The sequence below is a fragment of the Antrostomus carolinensis genome, unplaced genomic scaffold (assembly GCF_000700745.2).
Source record: "Antrostomus carolinensis isolate BGI_N321 unplaced genomic scaffold, ASM70074v2 scaffold12461, whole genome shotgun sequence".
NCBI lineage: Eukaryota > Metazoa > Chordata > Aves > Caprimulgiformes > Caprimulgidae > Antrostomus > Antrostomus carolinensis.
The window spans coordinates 1-20892 of NW_010292031.1; the positions used below are offsets into that span (position 1 = coordinate 1).

A 20892-nucleotide genomic window follows, 5' to 3' on the forward strand; every position below is an offset into this window, starting at 1 on the left:
GGCGTGGGACGCGGCCGACACACGCGGGCTGTGACCCGTCTGGCACAAACACCGTGCTTACTCTGTCCCTGTCAGTTCTAAATCCCGAGGTTTTTCTCCCACTTTTGCAGAGGTCCCTACAAAGACAGAGATGGAAAGAAACCCGCGGTTCTGGTTCTTTGTCAGCAGCATAAAACGGACACAAAGATCTGCCCGGTCCCCCGAAGTCTGAACCCGAGACTGTGACAAATCTGCGAGTGCTGGTGCCGGTTACCGGTTTTCACGCCCGGGTTGTGTTCTCTGCGCTCGCAGTAACCGTGCAGCGTTACTCGGGTATTTTTAGCGGTGACACAGTCCGTGCAATGGAAGAATCTGGTCAGGATCCGGGCAGCTCTGACGGAGGGACATCAAAGCCCTCTAGTGGCATTAATCCCCCTGGGCTTTAGCAACAGCGATGTTTCCTGTGGATGGAGAGAGCCGCCCATACGGGGGATTTTAGAATATTTTTTCTTTAGATTAAGATCAAAGCTTGGAGGCTTTAAAAAATCCCCCATTCAATAGGAGTGTTCCATGTAACTGTCTTTGTGGATTCAAACATTTTTTGTGCAATCACAAGTACTCACAAGTGCTCCCACAGACCATTCCCTTTGCTAAGTATTTTGCTCTTCCCTGTTGCAGGAGCTGCCTCTGTTGATTTATGGTCTTGACTTATGAGCAAAATTGTGCTTGTTCTCTAACTGCTACTTTTTCTTATTTCCTAGAATGGTGAGAACTTCTGCATTCTGGATGAGCAGAAGTTTGCCAAGGAGCTACTCCCCAAGTACTTCAAACACAACAATATCTCCAGCTTCATACGACAGCTTAACATGTGTAAGCATCAGCTGTTCTTGTGTATTCTTTCTGCCAAGTTGATTGCTACTTGGCATTGATTTTAATTTCTTTAAACAAACAAATGGACTTTGCAGGTCTTTTGTCCCTGAAAACCTAAATTCTTGTCTTGAGTTTGCTCTGCAAAAGAAAAGAATAGCAGTAGAGCTTGGCTTAGTCTTTGTTTTCTGTCTTTCAGCTCTGAGACCTTTTGAGCAATAACGGTAAAAATATTGGTTTGTGTGCTGGTACCTAAAGCTTGGGTAGGCTTCACCTGGCTCCAGTGGTAGTGTTGGTGGTGATGGTAACAGCAAACTTGTGCAGGCCTAGAGGAACAAAGGCCCTATCTACCCATGCATCTAGTATGTGAAGAAGATTGCCCAGATCATGCTTTTGCCTGCATGGCCGTGTTGAAACAAGATTAGTCACACTGATCGATCCAGCTGGACTTAAGTTTCTCATGTTTTCTGTGCTCAGCTAGTGAGCATCACGCAGCTTCCATTATATAACACACGTACAACTTGTACGGGCAAAGAGGCTGGAGTGAGGTGGTGATTCAGAGGTCGAGTGCAATGTGCAGGGCTGCAGCACACAAATGGTGGGTTGCAACAAAATAGTTGTTTTGCGGTGGGCAGCTTATGGGCTGGGTGAAGGTGCAACTGCTTAGAAGATGGCTGCCTTATTTTGAATTTCCATTTGGAATAAGGGGGAGGAACTCTGTCCTTGCCCAGTCGGTTTGCCTGGGCTCTAGCTGATGCCTGTTTAGATTTTGTCAGATGTAGAGAGAAAGCACACATTGAGCCTCTTGATACAGGGTGGATGCTGCTGTTTGGGTCAAGACTCAAATCGTTTGAGTGTCAAAGGATAATACAAACAAACAATTATCAGTTGCCTTGTAGCAAAAGTAAATGCTAAAATGCAAATATTCCTGTGCAGACAAGCAGTGCAATGGAAGTCTCCTCTTCCTGCTGGACCTATTCTATCTGTGAGTAAAGTTTTCTAATGATAGCGCTGTTGGGGCACAGTGAAACTGGAATACATTAACTATGTTGAAAACTTGAATGAGGAGAGATATGGATTGGTCTGTCAACTGCATTTTGCATCTACCCTGTGGTACTTGAAGCAGCGCTGGAAATAGAGCTGGCAATGCCTTATTTCATGCCAACAGTCTGGTGTGGAGAAAGTACTCTGCGTTCGTGTGTTTGCATAGAACTAATCTTTCATCCTTCCTTTAGTCTGTAGACCCTGGTGGTTCGTCTGTTTTGAAATGTAGTTGTCAGGGATTACAGGCATGAAAGGGAAGGTGCACTGTTCTGCTTCCACTAGAACAAATTTTTATTCAAGATGTCAGAATAAATCTAATTTCTCACTGACTTCTGTGATTATTTGGACATCCCTATCATGCCTGCCAACACGAGCTGGCCTCTGCATGCTGTTCCTGCAGCCTGTGAGGTCATTTGATGGTATTGTGGACCTGTTCTCTAGCTGTGAAGATTGGAGCAGTCAAATCACTGAGCACCAAGGAAAAGCTACTTTGGCTGGTTTTCATAGTTCCTGTTCCCAGTAACTGTAGTGCTGTAGGTATTCCAGTAGCCTTGGGGTTCTCTTGAGCTGTGTGTTGTAACAGTCAGCTCTGCACTGCAAGAAATCACTTTGTTAATTCCTCTCCACAGATGGTTTCAGGAAGGTGATTGCTCTGGAGAATGGTATGATTACAGCAGACAAAAGTTCAGTCATTGAGTTCCAGCACCCTTTCTTCAAGCAAGGGAAGGCACATTTACTGGAAAACATCAAGCGCAAGGTACAGTCTGAGCTTGTATCTACTTCACTTTGTTATGTAAAGTAGTTTATCAAGAGCAGAGCATGTCTGAGGGTTTCAAACACTTTACAGACAACAAATTCCCTGTGATCCAAGCTTGTACATCAGCAAGCCTTTGTAACTCTCTCCTGAACCAGGCTGATGCTTGGCTTGGCCTCCTCGTGCCAGCTCTCAGACAAAACGCAGCCTGCTGTTGTTTAGCCACGCACTGGAGCAGGACCGCAGTCTTCATAGGTGTCAAACCAGAGCTCTTTTTTCCAGAGAGAGTTCACACATGCAATTACAGCTTAGCATGGTCTTCAGTTCTGCCAGCATAGCAGATTTGGAAAGAGTCACAAAGTGAAAGAAGTGAAAGGAAATATATTCCCATTTGATGCTCACTGAAAATTAGCAGGGGCATCAGTAATCAGTTCATTTGCGTGAGTTTGCATAAATTACATCGATCCTCCAAAACTGTGTTGCCACTAAGCTGCATCTTTATTAGCACTTCCCAGTTTTCTTTTGTATGTTGTCTGACCTGTTTCTGCACAGATATTTATCCTCTATTGGCACATTAGAGCCCATAATATCCTGACTGCCAGAGAAAGAGAGTGTCATGATACATCGTGTTGACGTTTGAACTGCGGAATCTTTGCTTCAGAATGTCGCAATGGGGTAGCTAAAGCACCCAAGTTAATAAAAGCACAGGGTAGGCCTGAGAGTCACAATTGTGTTTTGATTGATTCTTCAGTGAGCTGCTCTGCTCAGAATCACAATTGATTCAATATAGTTGTACAGTTGCTTCTCTGACTCAGGCCTGTGCCCTTCCCAAATGCTGTAATCCCTGACTTGTCTTGGCTTGCAGACCTCGCTTGCTGGTATGTTGGGGCAGTCAGCTGATGACGTGAAGTATGGCACCATGCATGCCAGAAGCATTGCTCTGGGTGGAGTATTCCAGAGGGAAAGACAAAAGCTTTGTTAGTGCCAAGGACATTCATATGAAACTATTGAATAGGTTGGTAAAACGTATTCTTTGTTGCACAGGAAGTGCGAGTGATATTTTGCAAAACATCCATTAGTTTTTCTCGCTCTTTTATTGCCTGGAATGGAGTCATATTGCAGGACTTCCTATAAACTGGATTTGAAGCCTCTAACAGGAATGCAAGTTTGAATGCAGGACTTCCCTTATTTACTCCCTTTTACTGTTAGCTCTGCTGGTGTGCTTCAGTTGTGACACCCTTATTATCTAGTTGGAGACTGAGGAGAACAGTTCCTTGCACTTGGGCAGAATGTTTTAGTTTGGCCCCTCTTTTTTAGAGGCAGGCTGACTGCATTTGTAATTTCCACTTGCTGTCTGCATCTTTTGGGTGTCTTCCCCATGGAGAGGTGGTGTGTTGAAGAGAAATCAGAGCGCCATGAATTTCATTTGGGATACGACTCGTGTACCTTAGCATAAGGTATTATCTGCAATGGATAGTGAGGCATCTAAAATACAGACAGAGGGAGGCTGCCCCATCCTTTGTAACACTGGGTTGTGTTAAGAAAGTGGTTAGTTATTTCTCTGGAGTGGTTCCATAATTGTTATGTTCTGTTTTGTCATGAACTGATGGGACGTTATAACACCATAGATCCATTTGTGACCATCCCATTCTCCTTTGGAAAAAAAGCGATCTGTGAGACAGCCTGCATGGAAGTTGCCTAGCACTGCAGTGGGCTCATCCCTGATGCTTATGCCTCCCTTTTGGAATTCAGTAGAAAAACAAAGAAATATCCTAGCATGCTGGAGGTTGGAAGGGACATGTGGTGGTTACCTGGGGCAACTCCTTGTGGTTCAATTATGGTCAGTATTTGGCTAAATGATTTTTGAAATTGCACCCACAAAACCTGAGATGTCATTCAGATGTGTAATACACCAGATCTGTCTTTTTCAAAATCCTGAGTTGTACATTAGCCATCAATGCCACCACCACAAAGAGAGTTGCTGAAGGAATTGGAAAATTTTGAATGTGGAAGTGTGGGGAGGAGGGAGGGAGCTTTTTGCTTTCTGATAACTCTTCCACCACCATTTGAAGAGGTGGCATTCATGGATTCTTCTGTGGGCAGAAAAGCAGTTTGGACTCTGACTTTCTGGAGACAAGTCTCCATAATTTTGGAGTGTCACTGAGTGGAGAGTTGTCCTGGTTTTGCTAGGGTAGAGCTAATTGTCTTCTTAGTAGCTAGAATAATGCTGTGTTTTGGTTTCCGTATGGGACTTGTTATGAGAAGAATGTTACAGCATACTAATGTTTTCAGTTGTCGCTGGAAGACAAAGGACGTGTCCAACTTCCCCATGTTCTGCTAGTCTGCAGGTGCAAAGGACTCAGGGGGAGTGTAGTAATTAGCAAACCCAAACTGGCATTTGGATATGCCAGTAGGATATTCCATGTCATATAGAACGTCATGTTCAGTATATTAATGAGGGTTGGCTGGAAAGCTCAAGGATTCTCTCAGGGATCACTCGGGCTCGCTCTTCCAGGGTTGTGGTTTTGGTTTCAGGATTGTCTTTGCTCTGGAATCACTGGCTAGGGAACAGGCTGGGCATTGGTCAGTGGGCGGTGAGCCATTTCAAATATTAAGCTATTTTTATCTCAACCCATGAGTTTTCTCACTTTTACCCTTCTGATTCTTTCCCCCATCCTACTGGGAGAGGGTGAGTGAGTGACTGTTTGGTGTTGGGCTGCTGGCCAGGCTAAACCCACCACAAGAGGTAACAGAGGAAACACCACTATAGGAATCTGCAATTTTGGGGGTCTAGGACATTTTTCAGATCAAGTAGGATTCATCTAATTAGACTCCTGGTTTTTTGTTTTCTCTGCTTCCTCCATCCCCCCAGTAACTTAGTGGAAATCTGTTACTCCTGTGCTGAGAGATCTACCCACACCTAAAAGGAATATTGTCGCCTGGCTCTTACTCCACTGTTGTGTTTTGGTTTTGGCTGGTGTCTTACTCTGACACTAGAGGGCAAGCTGTCACCAGACCTGTCAGAGGGAACCCCCTAGGGAAGGCCATTTTCTATCAGTGCTGGGTTTTTATCATTAATTACAATGTGAATCTACTGTCTAAACATACAAAATGCTGCTGTTCCTATAGAAAGGAGCATGCAAGGCACTGCTCATAGTAAAGTATGTGTAACCTGGTCCTATTTTAGGTTTCTGCAGTAAGAACTGAGGATCTCAAGGTCTGTACGGAGGATTTGCACAAAGTACTCTCTGAAGTCCAGGAAATGAGAGAGCAACAGAACAATATGGATGTCAGGCTGGCTAACATGAAGAGGTAGACTCCGTCTGTTTCAGAGGCACTTATGCATTGAATGTTGTTTGTATCTAATGGAGCTTGACTCTAAATATGGGTTTCATTTGAACTGGAAACAGGTGAAGCTATATTTTTTTTTTAAGAATCCCCATTCCACCCCACACAACATTCTGAATCTTCCTTGTTTTCATAATTCAGTAAAGACCAGACATTAAGACTGGGAGTTTGTTGACTATCTTGAGATTTCATTTTGGTTGCCATCACCTGTAGTAGTTTTTTAGGGCGATCAAAGCAATTCCTTTTCTAAACAAAAAACAGGGTTAGATGCAGTGAGAGAGAGAGAGAGAGAGAATTAGTGTGTGGATTTCTTTCTCATTGGAAGTGGACTTTGCATGTCCTCATCTCTGTTCCTTCAGATTCCTTTTGAATAGGCACTAGTGATTCATTCAGATCATCAGTATGCAAGCAGATATCAACCAAAGTTCAGGAGATAACTTTCACTCCACTCCTTCTGTTCCTTTTAAAAATCCCTAACTAAACAACAACAAAAAATTGCAAACACAAACTTTGAAACTGTTCTGAGGTGGTCTGTTACACTCAGCCTGTTTCCAAACACCAAGTCTTTATTCTAAGGCTTTGAGGCTTTGAAGGAATACCTCAGACCAAGACAACTGGCCAAGCAGCAAAGGTTAAGAGTGTCCTCATTAGTGAGTGTTTGGTCCTGCCTGATGGAAAACGGAGTTAATTTAACCCAGAGGTTATAGCAGTGGATCACATTAACTGATTGTTAGTTATCCACAGAAGGAATGTTGCCATTGGTCCTGCAAGGTACTGTGAAAGTTTGAAAGCTGTAAAACTAAAGCATATCAAGTAAACTCTGTTCATCCTCTGTCTTCTGATTTATTCTGCATTGCAGAGAAAATAAGGCCCTGTGGAAAGAAGTGGCAGTTCTAAGGCAGAAGCACAGTCAACAACAGAAGCTGCTGTCTAAGGTACCATTGCAGCATCTTCAGTGCTACCATCCTTATTCCTGCCTCTGTGACACCTGATGGCATTCTTTGCTTATGTAGAATGACAAATGACACAGAGCTGAACAGGCTATATTAATACAGCATAAAGAAAATGTTCACAGTTCCTGAGTGTCCCAGAAGTAGCACAGCAAAGAACCACGAGCAAAATACTGAGGAAAAGTTGTAGTAAAAAGGATTTCAACGTGTTTGAAATCTCAGTGAATCTTATCTGGAGATAAATCAGTAAATCAAGCTAGCCTGGGGTAAACGTGGGGCTGGAGGCAGTGCATGGTAACAGGAACCTAAAACAAGAAATTGCAGGCACATGGAATGGAGACTGGGAAAGATCTTGGACCAAGACAGACTTAGACCACTCAAGAAGTCAACTTGGAACCCAGAAACTATAGGAGCTTCTGCACTGGAACAAATTTTCTCTGGTTTATCCCTCAGCTGTTTCTGGTCTGGAATCCTCTAGTGACTGGTGGTGTTATATTACATTTTTAAAACAAACAAGCAAAACTGTCCAAGTGGGATAATTTTTCAGTGCCATTTCTAACTATCGTTTTGGTTTTTAAGATATGAACACAAATGGATTTTTAATTTACCTGTTAATTTCAATCACATAACTACATAATTCTGTAGTAAAATCTGAATTAATAATTTAATGTTAGGATTGCTTTGCTGACCACATGTTTTTCGGTTTTTGTTTTTCCTTTTTAGATTCTTCAATTTATACTAAGTTTGATGCAAGGAAATTATATTGTTGGGGTCAAAAGAAAAAGGTAATTACTGAATAGGTCACAAATCAGTGTCAGATGTGAATTATAGGGATAAATCAGCTTCTAGAAGCAAGGTACTTTTCTTAAAGTGTATGAAGAATATTTTTATCACTTGTATATTCAAACGTGAGAAAGCTGATGGAAGTTGAATTAAGCATGAAATAAAGATTTCCTCTTCTTGATCACTGAAAAAATTAGTGGGAAGAGAATATACTATAAATTTTAAATTTCCAAAGGCACAGTTATCAGAAATGTAACTCTCTCAAAATGTGCAAATGTGACTGACTTACTCAAAACAAAATGCATGTTTAGAACGCAAACTGTCTGCAGTACATTTACTAAAAAACATCTCCAAAAGCCACTTCTCTTAGAGGTAGAGGAATGATTGTTCTTACCATATTGGCACATATTTTGCTACAGCTTTTTGTGGCAGAACTACATACTAAGGCTGTATTTTGTCTCAGGTCTCTAACAGACGCTGCAGGTGCTTCACCTTCCAAATACAGTCGCCAGTACGTTCGCATACCTGTGGAGAGTGGCCAAGCAGTAAGTCTTCCCAGGGAAAGAATGAATGGGTTGGACAGGATGATGCACAGTGATCTCGAAGTCTTCCTTACAGCTGTTAATACCCTGACCTTATAGACAAACTCTCTCCCTTCTGAAATGGGCAGCTTTAAAGCAGTGCTCTGTAAAATCATGCAAATCAGTGCAACTAGTCGTAGATGAAATCTGAACAGGACGTAGACGCTGCAAGAAGAATGGAGCTTCAACACAAAAAAAAATCAGACCTTTTGGCTTACTCATTCCATTTGCTGTATCCTGCAGATGGCTTTTTCTGAACATAATGTGGACGATGAGGGTGGAAATGGCACAGGTCTCATCATTCGAGACATCACTGATACCCTGGAAAATGCCACCGATGATCTCCTTGCTGTGGCACACACAAGTGGCAGAGCCAGGTACGTTTAAAGGATGTGGAAGTAGTTATGCTTAGGTTGTTAACTACGTAGTTATGTTAGTGTAAGTGATCCATATGAGTTCTGGGAAACAGCATCTCTGATTTTTCATTCTGTTCGTGCATGACAGGCCTGGTTGTAGGCTGACGTTTTTACAGCGTGTAGCATTGGTCTTGGTCAGCAAAGCTTTTTAAATGCTCCTATCTCTTCAGGAGTGCCTGAAGGCCTATCACACTGGTTGGCACTTGAAGTTTAATTTGATGAGGCTTTTCTGTCTGATCAACGAATAAGCACATACTTAACTTTTTGACTGAACAGGGGGGACCTGAATGCGTATATAGGTTATATATGCATGACTGTCTTGACCTTATTAGGTATTAAGATTTGAGATACTAAACTTGCAATGATTAGTAATATAGTTGATGAATTCTCCTGTGTGTTGTTTTTTTTTTGGGGGTCATATTTTAGAGAGACACAGGCAGCTCTGGATCCTGGCTTACCTGTTTGTCAACTATCACAGCCAAATGAATTATATTGTACAGAACCTATCCCACCAGTTCACATAAATGATGTCAGCAAATCCAGTGAAATAGGAAATGCTGCTGTGGAACTCCATTCTGTGCAACCTAATGCTCCGGAAGATCCTGTGTCAGTGATCGACTCCATCTTGAACGAGAACAGCTCTGGAAGCCAAAATGATCCTTTACTGGACAGGTATTAACTTGTTTCTGGAAACTCTTAGCTGTCGTCATCTTGCAGGATCTTGTCAGAGTTTTAGAGGATGTGTTGTAGCAGATGGTAGTGAATTAGCTTTTTAAATGTCATTGATGAACTGAATTTTCTGCCCCTTTGGTCTGGAAAAAGACAAGCGTTAGCAACACACACTAAAAGCAGTGCAAGTTCATCGGTGACATCTCTGATAATGAGCGTGCCTGACTTCTGATGTGTCAGTCTGAGGACTGGTGAGGTCAGTCTGTCTGATGTTGTTCCACTGTTGCTTCCTTTTTTTTGCGCCCCTTGTGCAAAGGTTTGTTTCCCTTGTGCATTGTCAGATCACGCTGACCCTTTGTCAGATCAAAATCCTGCGGGCTGTGGTTTCTCACCCAGCAGCACTGCTGCTTGAGCACTTCTCAGCTCTGCGCTGGCCCCTGAGCTTTATCAGAGCCATCATTTGTGTGGCTGCAGAGTGAGCTGCATCAAGGAACAAACTTCATTTCATTCTTCTGCTGTGGTTAACCTCAGGTAGGCAGTACTGGGAGGATGTGTCACAGCCCACGGCCCTGTGGTATCTTCTCATGGGCCCTGCAGAATAGGGGCAGTGCCTTGCACCTGTGTTGCTCGTAGTGGAGTGTTCCAGCAGAGGAGGTAGCACAGTGCATGCAGTTTCCGTTCCACTTCATCCACTGTCCCTGTGTCCTGCCCACTGTCCTTGGAAACATGTACAACTTGGCAACAATCTGATGTTTCAGAATAGGCAGTTTTCCTTCAGATCCAGATTATCTCTAACATTTAGTGTCCCCAAGTGAAAGCCATCGGACCTGAGTTTAAACAGATACTGGTATGTAGGCTGGGATTTGAGGACATTCAGAAGATGTTAAAATGAAGGCAGAAGTAGGTATGGAATGAGGAACTGCTTTTGGAGGTGATGGCTGTTACTGTACCTGTTGTTCAGACTGTCTTCCCTCTACCTGTCCTTCAAAGAGTTGGACCATGACAAGTGATACAGGAGTGTGGTTTCATTCATTTGGCAATAAGCTGTTCTGGATTATGAGCAATGTGCCTTGTGGTGTAAAGCCAACCATTTCTTACACTGCTATATAATTTTGTCTTTTTAGAGAAGAAATTCAGGATTTTCTTAATTGCATTGATGCCAGCCTTGAAGAGCTTCAAGCAATGTTATCTGGGAAGCAGTATAACTTTGATTCTGAAGCTTTCAGTGATGTGAGTGTCTTTTCACTTTTTCTGATTTCTGAAAAATACTGATTAGGTTGCATCATGAAATTTAACTGTTTTGTTCCATGTTGTAGTAGGCAGGAGGGGGGAAAATTCTGAAAAGCAAATAGTTATGGATAGAATGATACATAGTCATTCCAGGAGTCTAACAGGGTACAAGGTGACATTGAGAGCCTTTTTCAGTTCATACAGTGTTTCTGTTATACATAACTCAAGGGAGTGGGGAAGGAAAAAATTGGACACACTTCTCCCTCTCAAGCCTTTGCCACATATCATCACACCCTGATTATGTGTTTGATTATGTATTGTGGAATGAAACTCAGCCATATACCTGGAATCCCTGGGAAATACAGTGTCCCTTTCTTCTCCTGTAACCTCAGTTTACTACCACAGGTTGAAAGTATATTGCTGTAGGTGTGTGGAGGAGCCAACTTTCCTTGTGCTTCAGTGCATGGAGTGCTGAGCTGGATCCTGCTGTGCTGGATCCTGCTGTGCTTTCAGGAGGTCTCCAATGTTTTGTTTTAAGGACCTTACTATATGATATATGGTCTGGTTTTATTTTCAGACGCTTAATCCTGAACTGCCAGCCCTGGATATGAGTTTGATGGAAACTTCCCCTGGTATGGAAAATGTAAGAGTAAGATTTGCTTCTATGATGGGGAGGGTTAATACGATGTTGAGAGCTAAATTTTGACTGATGCAGTTTGAGGGCAGGGACTGGATTGATAGCAAAGGATGAAGATGCCATTTTATCTGGTCCTGCTGACGTAATATTTTCGGTTATCACTGTTGGCATATATGAATTTAAGAGGGTTCTCAAGATAATTTCAAGGCTCTAGGTGAACCTGCTTTAGCAGAAGGGTTGGATCAGATGGTCTCCAGAGGTCCCTTCCAACCCCACCATTCTGTGATTCAGTTCCTGGCTGCAGTAAGACACTGGTTGGGCTGATCTAAACTGCTGCTTTGCTTTGAATAACATGTTCTTTGCTTTCTGAATACACCTGAGAACATAAGGAAGAGGGAAACAAACTGGTGTCTGTTGAATCAGCTGTCTGAAATTTTTTTATTCCTCTCTGTTAGTCCATACCTTCTGTTTAGAATGAGGAGGCTAGAAAATCTTTTCTTTTTCTTTTTTTTCAGGGATTCCCATGATGTCTTTTAGCCAAGTAATAACTAGGTCTGGGGTTATAGTTCAGATGAGATTGTGTGTCTTCAGTCTGTCTGAAGACTGAGAAAAAGTACTAAATGAAAAATAAAATACAATATACTGTATTTATTCTGAACACAGCTGTATGGAATTTCCTCAGAGGACATACAAAAGTTCAGTGCCAATTTACTTCCCTTGGTCTGGTTCCTAAAAGTGACTCATGTTAAGAAAAAAAACCCCTTGCAAGTGTCATTTATTTTGTAGTCCTGAAATAATATTTAAAGTAGGACCTCCAGTCATAAGAGCTTAGACTAAAACTGAGGTAAAATGTAGCTGTGTTCAAGCAGTGCTTGTAAAATTTAATTATATTGATGAAATCATATTTAACACTGTTATTCCAACAAGACAAACTATAATAAAGCTTCTGGTTTGGAAGGTAAAATAAATATTTGCTACTCAGAAGCTTATTTGGCTTTAGTAAAGTGAAGTTTGTATTTCACTGTGCCTTCTTCTGAGAGCTTCTGTTTGCTGGCCCTCGTGTGCAACAGTGGGCTCAGTGGTCAACTGTTTCATTTCTCTTCCCTCCTCCTTTTACCTTTAATTTTGTTAACCAGTCAGTGAAGACTGGGATGATTATGTTGTTGCTGTTAAGCCTTCTGTCTTACTCTCTGTCCTTTTTACTTCAGATTGGAAACGTGGCAGAGAGCACGGAAGATCTGGCAGCGAGTGAGAGAGAAACAGCAGGAAGCAAAGGTGGGCAGGAAGGAACAGAGAGCTGTGACAGCTCCAAACTCTTCCAAAACTGTGTATTGAAATGGAACTTTTGTAGCCTGTAATATGGCTTATCTCCTTTGGTCTGAGCTTAAAATTTTTGTGAAGACTGGGATGTTTTGCTGATTTTGATGAAGCTGTGCCTCAATGTTAAGAGGCCCCATGTTGGTGTTAACTGTTTCCTTTTTCTTATACGTGACAGAATGCCACAATAAGGAGCAGAACTGCAAATGTCCTTGTGGAAGTGTCTCCTATATGGGCTACGACCCCCACAAATGCAGTACAACTCCTTTTACTGCTTCTGTGCTGCCATTGCATGGCATTTGTATTAGAGGCTTAAAGTGTGCTGCAGATACTGATCTTAACAGACACGGGAGTCTTGGCTCCTCTCTTGCAGCTGTGGATGTAGTCCATCAGAGCTCAGCTGTATGGTTTTCTTTAGTCAACCAGGTTTTGAAGCAGCCTCTCCAGTTTTCCTTGTCTTGAATAAGAGCCTTCACATATGTGACACAGGAGCCTGGAGTTTAAACTGTTTGTTTTCTCCCAGATATGCAGCTAATACAGTACAGGGCCAATCCTCTGCTTTCATTATTTGAAGAGCTACCTTCCAGCGAAGCAACAGAGAAGACAGAGGATCAAAAAGACCTTCTGCTGCCCGCCCTGGAGGAGAAACCTGCTCTTCAGCCTCCATCAGGTGGTGGAACTGTCTTGCCGCTAGCAGCTCCGGCAAGCCAGGCTGAGCCTCTGGATGCTCTGGGAATGGGTGATCCACCTCTCCTCTCCGAAGATGGGAATGGAGAGTATAAACTGTTTCCACTCCTGCTCCTCAGTCCTGTTGCTAACTTCATAGAAGAGGCCTCTGAGATAGAAACTTCTTGAACTCGCATAACATCTGTAACTGGCTTAGTGATGTGAAATAGGTAACAGAGAAATGGATCAGCGAGAAGTTTGGTCTCTCTCCTCACCTGCTTCCTGGGTGTCATATTCTGTGTAGACAAAAGAAAGTTCTGCTGTCTACAAGCAAAGAGCACACCTGGAAAAACTGAAAACAAGCTCAAAACAAGAGCTGGTGGGAGTGAAGGCACTGGGCGGAGGGGAAGAACAACCTCCCTGTAAACATACTGCAACATATTCCATAACTTTTTATCCAATATCCTTACTGCAAAGGAAATCTGTTTGTATCCTGATTGCAAAGTTTGGCTGGGGTTTTTTGTTGTTTGATTTTTTTATTATTAGCTGGGTAGTAATGTGGTGTGTAATATTTTAAACATAAGTTTTACTGTTTCTGAGAGCCTTTCAGTAGGTGGCTTGTCTACTGTTTGGAATTAAGATTTTTTTTCTTTAATTTTGTTTTTATTTTGAGATTTCTTTTTTGATAGTTTATGGCTACAATTGTTTGCATCTGCTTAGATCACTTTCGTACTCCTAGATTTGCTCCTAGGTACAGGGAACATTTTTCCTATGGAAAATTACATTTTAACTGTGGAATATTACTTTTTAACATGCTGACACACATCCATTGCCACAGATTGTAGGTGTTGTGGTGGGAAGTGCTTGCCACCCTGCATAATGCTGATTTCTCATGCACATTGCATGGCAGTTCTTCTAGGGTAACTTGCATCTAGCTCACAGGTCACGTGTCCTCAGAAATTTTGAGTAGAACTGATTCATGTCTAGCAAAGTCCAGCAGCTGCCCTTCAAATAGGGGGGGCAGGGAGGAGTCGTGGAGTAACTTGCATTGACATAGGACATCACATTAAGATTTCTCTTCTGCTTGCAGCAGCTACTTGTTTACCTGACCCTATATGAACGCTGGACTTCTTCATTTTCTACTTGTGGAATCTTATAGCTAAATTAACTAGATTAATTTTGAGTCCTTTGACAGTGAATCACAAAAACTAGTGTCTGCTTAATCAAAAAAATCTTTCCCCCAAATGCCTTTCTACACTGTTTTCCTAACTCCTTTGAGCAACCGTAACACAGACATCAGCCTCTGCTGTCAGTTGAATAGCAAGTTCTTCTTCACTGATGCCAAGTTTGTAGCAGTCTACCACTAGCCTACACAGACCTGAAATTTGCTGTAGCAATACAAAACTGTTGGGTCTACAAGAGGCAAGTAGAAAACCAGTTGTATAATATCATGTGATATTTCCTACCAGCGCAATTACTTGGCAGTTTTTTTTCAGTTTTAGGAATTCAGGCTACCTCCAGGCTTTGTTCTCGCCAAAGTTTCTGAACTAATAAGTTTTAGTTCTTTTATATTAAAGAATCCAAGTTAATCTGGTATTCCAAAACCTACTAGATAATGCATGTTATCTGTGCAGGCCTTGCTTAATTGGATTTGTGCTTCACTGTCAAATCTTTTGTGTTGCAGAGGAGGATCTTGCTCCTGTGTGTGTGTATGTGTATTGCCTTCACAGCGTCATTTTATTCCCGTGCTTCTGTAACTCGTCTTTACCCCATGACCCTTCGTGTTTGTATCTTTTGACTTGCCTTTGCCTGCGTCTTATTCCAGCCTTTTCTAGTCTTTCTTTTGCTTATTTCTTTAGACAAAGGGCTGAATAGTCTCAAATTTTCATGAGCTAAAGGGAGAAGGGGAAATAAGGGAATTGCATATCTGGCTCGGGGTCTGCTTTTTTTTTCATTTCCTTCCAAATGCCTCCATTTTGCCAAGAGTGAAACAGTAAAAAACAGACTTTTCTTCTGTGCTGTTTTGACAGCACAGTGCAGACAAAAAAGTTCTTTGAGAGGCTGATCTTCTGTAACTCTCAATTCCTGAGCAGGTTAGACCGAAGTGTAGTTCCTGTTGTGGATTGCTGTCATGTTCTTCCATCATGGAGTCCTCTGGTCTCAGTGCGTCTCACCATCAGATATTTGATCTGACTGCATAATAGTTTTTTAATACACTTTGTCTCTTATGAAGTTAAGAAACCAAGGCTTAAGAAAACTTCAGGTAAAAACGTGTGCATCTGTGACTGGTTTGTTTATGTACTGGTCTAGGAAAATTGTTTGTTTATGCAAGTTTCCTAGGAAAGACTGCAGTGAAAAGGGGAAGGCTGAATGGCAAGAAAAACCCACATGCTGAAGTAATTAAACTCAAGAATTGCAAAACCATTACTGTGTTTCGTGTACGTTCTTTCTGTGTCTGTTCCTCTGTGTGCCAATACTTCCCAAACATGTTTACTGAATTTTCTAGAAAGGAGAGCTTTACTGCTCTCCAGGGGGACCTCATTATGCTGCAAGGACAAGGACACAGCAGTGGTGTCATCACTGGAAGCCACGGGCAGGCTGGTCTGTCAGGGTCAGCAGCACAGCACAGGCAGGCAGCACTGGCCAGATGGCAGTGGATCACGACCCCCTTGATGTCCAGCAGCCTGGTGTGCATCACCGCTGCTGTCCTGTCCTGTTGTACATCACTACAGGGCTACGACACCACTGCAACTTGCTGCGTAACAAGTTTGTGTCACGCGTGACCACAGTTGCTTCACTATAATGCAAGTTCCCTTCTCCAGCAGCAACGCGCACAGCTGCTGCTTTTACTTCTTGACGTTAGTGTGCTGTGTCACAGTACCTGGGGAAGGAAACGTTACTTTTCCGTGGCTTCCATGTGCTGAGAATTTACAGAACACACCCAGGCATGGCAAGCACAGTGTGAGAAAGCAAAAAGTGTCCTTCACATGCTCCTTTCATAATTATTTTTCACTCTTTCAGACTGTGTCAGCCTAGCCATCATTTTTTTTTTTGTCTTGTTGCTTTGTGCTTGCTAACACAGAGCTTTCCAGAATGTGAGCTAGCCTGGTGACTTGCCAGGGGAGGGACAACAAGCCATGCAGTGCCTCTCAGGTGCCATCAACTGCTTGAAGAGAAACACCACTCTCCAATAAAGCTTCAATAAACCCTCTTCTGGAAGTACAGGCAGAGAGGCAGTGCAGCTCATGATGGCCTTCGATGTTTCCAGTGAGTTACTTCGATCTGTCTCTCCTGGGTCTGTATGATGCCATCTCATCCAGTCCGTGCTCAAAATGTTTTGCTGCCTCCTAAAAGAAGATTGCTGTTTTGAAAAGCAGCATCCGTGTTACCATAGCTCCCCAAAGCAGAAGCAAACGATTGCTACCAAGGGCCATTTTAGTGCACAAGTGTCTATTTGCATCATAGAAAGGACAAGAGATTTCTCCTTCCACTGTCCCCCCAACCAAAAAGGTAAGTGTAAATAGAAATATGTGCACTTTTTTTTTTTTTGTCAAGCAGTTTGAGTTTAGCTTCCTGGTTGGTACATACCCTGCCAGTTGTAGGTTCCTTTATCATTTAGTCTGAGTCAGTTTAGACTTCTGCCCTCTCATCCAGCCAACCATGTTCCCCAGGAAGGAGTTTCATTAATTTGAACTTACGTTCTTTTCTCTTCCTTTTTGAACCAAGAAGTATGTAAATACCAAAATCCACACAAGCTTTCCCTGCTTTTCCCCATCCCAGTGACTGCAGATTGGAGTTGCATCTCATGGAAAATTTCTGATGGGGAAATACAGGGCTACCAGGGAGCAGCATGCGAAATCAAGTCCCAAAATCTCTCGAATCTCTGTTGAACCTTTTTCTCAGCTTTATCAAGTAGGATAATTTCAGAAGCATTTAACCTTAAGATGATTATATGTCATCTTTAATTACAGGTATAACTGCAAATACAATAGATGGTAAAAAATAATTTGCATGGATGATTCTGTAGGCCATGACTGACAAACAGCCACAAGGGTATAAAGACTTTCTAACCAAAATGGCATGTAGTAAAATCACTAGCTTCAGGGAAACAGAGATCAGAATGTTAAAACCTGAAAAGAACCAAATTCAAACTCATGCCAATAACATTGTCATAGTTAGATCAATGTTAATAGCAAGTAGTAAAAGAAAAAAAATCACAGTCCTATATGCATATATGCTTTTAAGCACCCTTGTTTTGCAGAACAAACTATGAATGACTCTAAAATAAGAACATCTGTAAAAGCAAGCAATCACAATGAAAGCAAAGACTCAATAGAAAAGGAGCAAGATAATATGAGAGCTTTAGGGCTGTATAACCAAATCTCCTGGTTTTAATGTTAAATTACATAAACCTAATGAAGCTTCCTACAAATGGCAATGTAGGTGGAGCCACCTTTAAGCCATATGCAAGACCAGAATAAATATGTTTTCCCCATATTGGCACTACTTCAGAATCAGGTACGCAGCACTGATTGCTCTGGTGTCCTGTGCCATCTCACTAGCGTTAAAGGAGGGCTGTACTTCAGAACATGGCCCAGGAGTTTGTTGACTGTGTTTAGTTATTCTGGTTACTTGCATTTGAGGACTGGATGTTGAATCTGGATGTAATAATAGCAAAGTGCTTACATCAATTTAGCTGAATGCAATGAAGCACAAGTGATTTCTGTCATTACAGCAGATGAAAAATTAAGAGCTGCAGAAGACAGAAAAAGGCATGTAAAATCTCTTGAAGATTCAGTAGTTCCAGAAGTTTCAGTAGAGAGCAGATACTTCCCCTATATGGGTGCTATTACTTAGCAATACAGATGAACTCTAACTAATATTACCTTTAATTAATAATAACACACCTCATTTCAGTTAAGAAGTCTATGATTTCATAGTCTGGAATATTTTCTGCTTTGATAAGTTCCTTTTTTCCTCTCTAGGCATATAATTGTTAACCCATTTCCAAAGCAGTCTACAAGGAAATGCAGGTGCATATGGCCCTAATCCAAGTCTTTAATTGAATGCAATTAATCAATTCAACCAAGCAGTTAAATTGCTATGTGAGGAAGGAGGATCAATCTGTGATACAGAGTGGAGTGATCAAACAAGGTGCCTGCAGCTCTTGGAAATTGGTTGTTTTCAGATTTGTGTACCTAAACTCCCCACCTCTGAAGTGGGATAGAACAGACTAGAGTATTTCAGTTGGAAGGGACCTACAATGATCATCTGTCTCACGCTGGTAACGTAAAGATTTAGGGTGTTTCATGAATCCTAATTTAAAATGCAGTGGTGAGCTCCACAGAAAAGCTGGTAAGAAAATGAAAGGTAAGGATTTGGGTTGTTTATCTCCCTAAGGGTACTCTGTCAGACCTTCTTGAATGTAACATGCATGTTAAAATTTATTATTCAGAAAGCAATGCAAGGAGGGAAAGAAGAAGAAATAGGTGCTTAGGAATAAAAAGAAACAAGGGAAACGTTTTTTAAAATGGAATTTTAAAAAACAGAAGGAGAAAAAAACATACTCAGCAGAAAATATGAAATAGAGTAGAAGTAATTCTTAAACTTTCCTCTTTTCACCCTCCCAGAGGACTTCCGTTCTGCCCACACCTCTGACAGCCATCACTGAGACACTTCTTTTCTGAAAAAGAGGAAGGAAAAACCATCAGCAGCTCTCCTGGGTTCTCAGTGACAAAGTGAGCGAAGAAAGGGAAGTGTTCCTGATTTGCCCCTGGACTTGGAGAGAGCAGGTCTACTCTACTCGAGAGGGAGAAGCTGCAGCCCCGGGAAGGATGGGGATGCTGGTGAGAGCAGCCCTGCTGATGAGTCATCTCCTCTTCTGCAGTGGTGAGTCTGTCTCCTGCTCAGAGCAGTTCCTTCCCTGGCATTGGTGTGTCTGTGTGTGATTGTACAGGGCTGGTTCTGTTTTGGGAATAGAAATATGGTAAAAAGGCCGACACCTCTGCGTGCTGCTGGCCCGGTGTTCGGCTGTTTCCAGTCTGGTGGCTGCAGAGTACGATGGTGCGTGGAGGTTAAGGAAACGCTGCTGCCATGTACTTAGAGTGCAAAAATTCCATGTACATGGTGACGGTTATTTCGTGGAGCACAGTGGGCAGCCCCGCATGAAGGGTCTGCTTAGTTCCTGTGTCGAGGGGAAAGAGGAGGTTTGGAAACCAGGAGAAAAGGCTGAAGAACTGTCTGTGGAAGTGTAGGTACAAAATGTACTGGGACAAAGGCAAAGGACCTCATTTTTAGAGGGAAATTTGAAGAGTTTTAGGCTTCCTTGATCCATTGCTTAAGTTGCCTAAATTCAGCTTCGCTGGAAAAGCAGTGTCTTTGGGAGCAGACAGGCAGTGGAGGAGGGAAAACCACACAAACTGTGGTTTGCTGTCAGTGTGCGGTTTCCTGGGAAAGCCCTGAGGGTGATGTTGGGTGGCAGGGCCAGATGTGCCAGCTGCGATGGGGACCGTGCAACTCACACTGGAGACAAACTCCTTCCCTCAGGTCTAAATCATCTGCTAATTCTGATCCTGTGCTCTGCCTGGTGTCCACTTGCTTGCAGGTAAGGACCAGGCGGAGCATAAGAGCCAAACTGCACACGTGGCACATGCCAGTGCCCTGGCAATCAGCTCTCTCCCATCTGTCTTCCTCACGCCACGTTGATTTTCTTGTTAGTCCGTCCCTGAACAGACTGTCCCTCTTCATCTCCACTGACTGCCCATGCTTTTGGTTTGGTGGATTCCACTTGCTGGTGCTCTTGCCTCTGCTTCATCACCCCAGAGCTGCCTTCGCTACTTTTTTTTATAATTCATTTTCTTTCTCCATTCTTCCTGCAGCTTCTCTGGACCTGACTGGCCCCAATGAGATCAAAGGGGTATGGAAGGGATCTACCACCTTGCCATGTGCCTATGTGCCTGTGAAGGACTTTGTGCAGCAAACACTCACATGGAGTGTGGTACATGACCAGAGCTCTGGCACCGTCTTTCGGAGGGATGGCTCTGGCGACCACATTCTCCTGTCCGAGTACCGGGGCAGGGTCAGCGTCCTGAAGGACACTCCAGGGAACGTGTCTCTCCACATCCTGAACCTGGAGGTCTCTGACAGGGGAATCTACACTTGCCAGGTCACCTGGAAAGCCAGTAACAACAGCCTGATAGCAAAAGAGATCACCGTTAAAATGGAGGTTGTTAAAGGTAAACCCAAGAAGGAAGCTGCACAGGAGTGGAAGGCTTGGCTTGGGAAAGCTTTTAGGAATTGAATAGACCAGGTAGGCAGTGACCTCCCATGTCCAGCGCAGGAGCATTTTGCTGAGCCATGTCAGACTCTGGTGAGAAGCAACAAATAGGTCAGAGGGAGGAATTCTGCCGTGATCCTGCGCCCTGTGGTGCGGGGACTGGGGGAGGATTTGTGGCCTCTGGCTCTACCTGTACTCGATGGTTGAATGTTTCCAAGGGACTCACCCCAGAGGTGAAGTCCCTGGGACATTGCACATCTCTTCTTTGACCCAACTTCATCAGCACATGCCCAATCTCCCTTCGCCTGGGTGGCTGTGATTTATAGAGGAAGGGAGGTGGCATCAACCCAGCAGAGCAGGGCCTCGTGTAGGAGG

General features: G+C 42.9%; 1 protein-coding gene across 1 annotated transcript; it reads left to right on the forward strand.

The window, feature by feature from the left end:
- Window positions 1–740: 740 nt before the first annotated feature.
- LOC104518631 (heat shock factor protein 3) lies at window positions 741–13430 on the forward strand (the record flags this gene model as incomplete). Its single annotated transcript, XM_010176806.2, has 12 exons — window positions 741–849; window positions 2520–2647; window positions 5832–5956; window positions 6852–6927; window positions 7666–7727; window positions 8189–8270; window positions 8550–8683; window positions 9149–9394; window positions 10516–10621; window positions 11199–11264; window positions 12467–12533; window positions 13099–13430. Coding segments are annotated over 12 exons (1533 nt in total), but the record flags the coding sequence as incomplete, so codon positions are not given.
- Between the last annotated feature and the right edge of the window lie 7462 nt (window positions 13431–20892).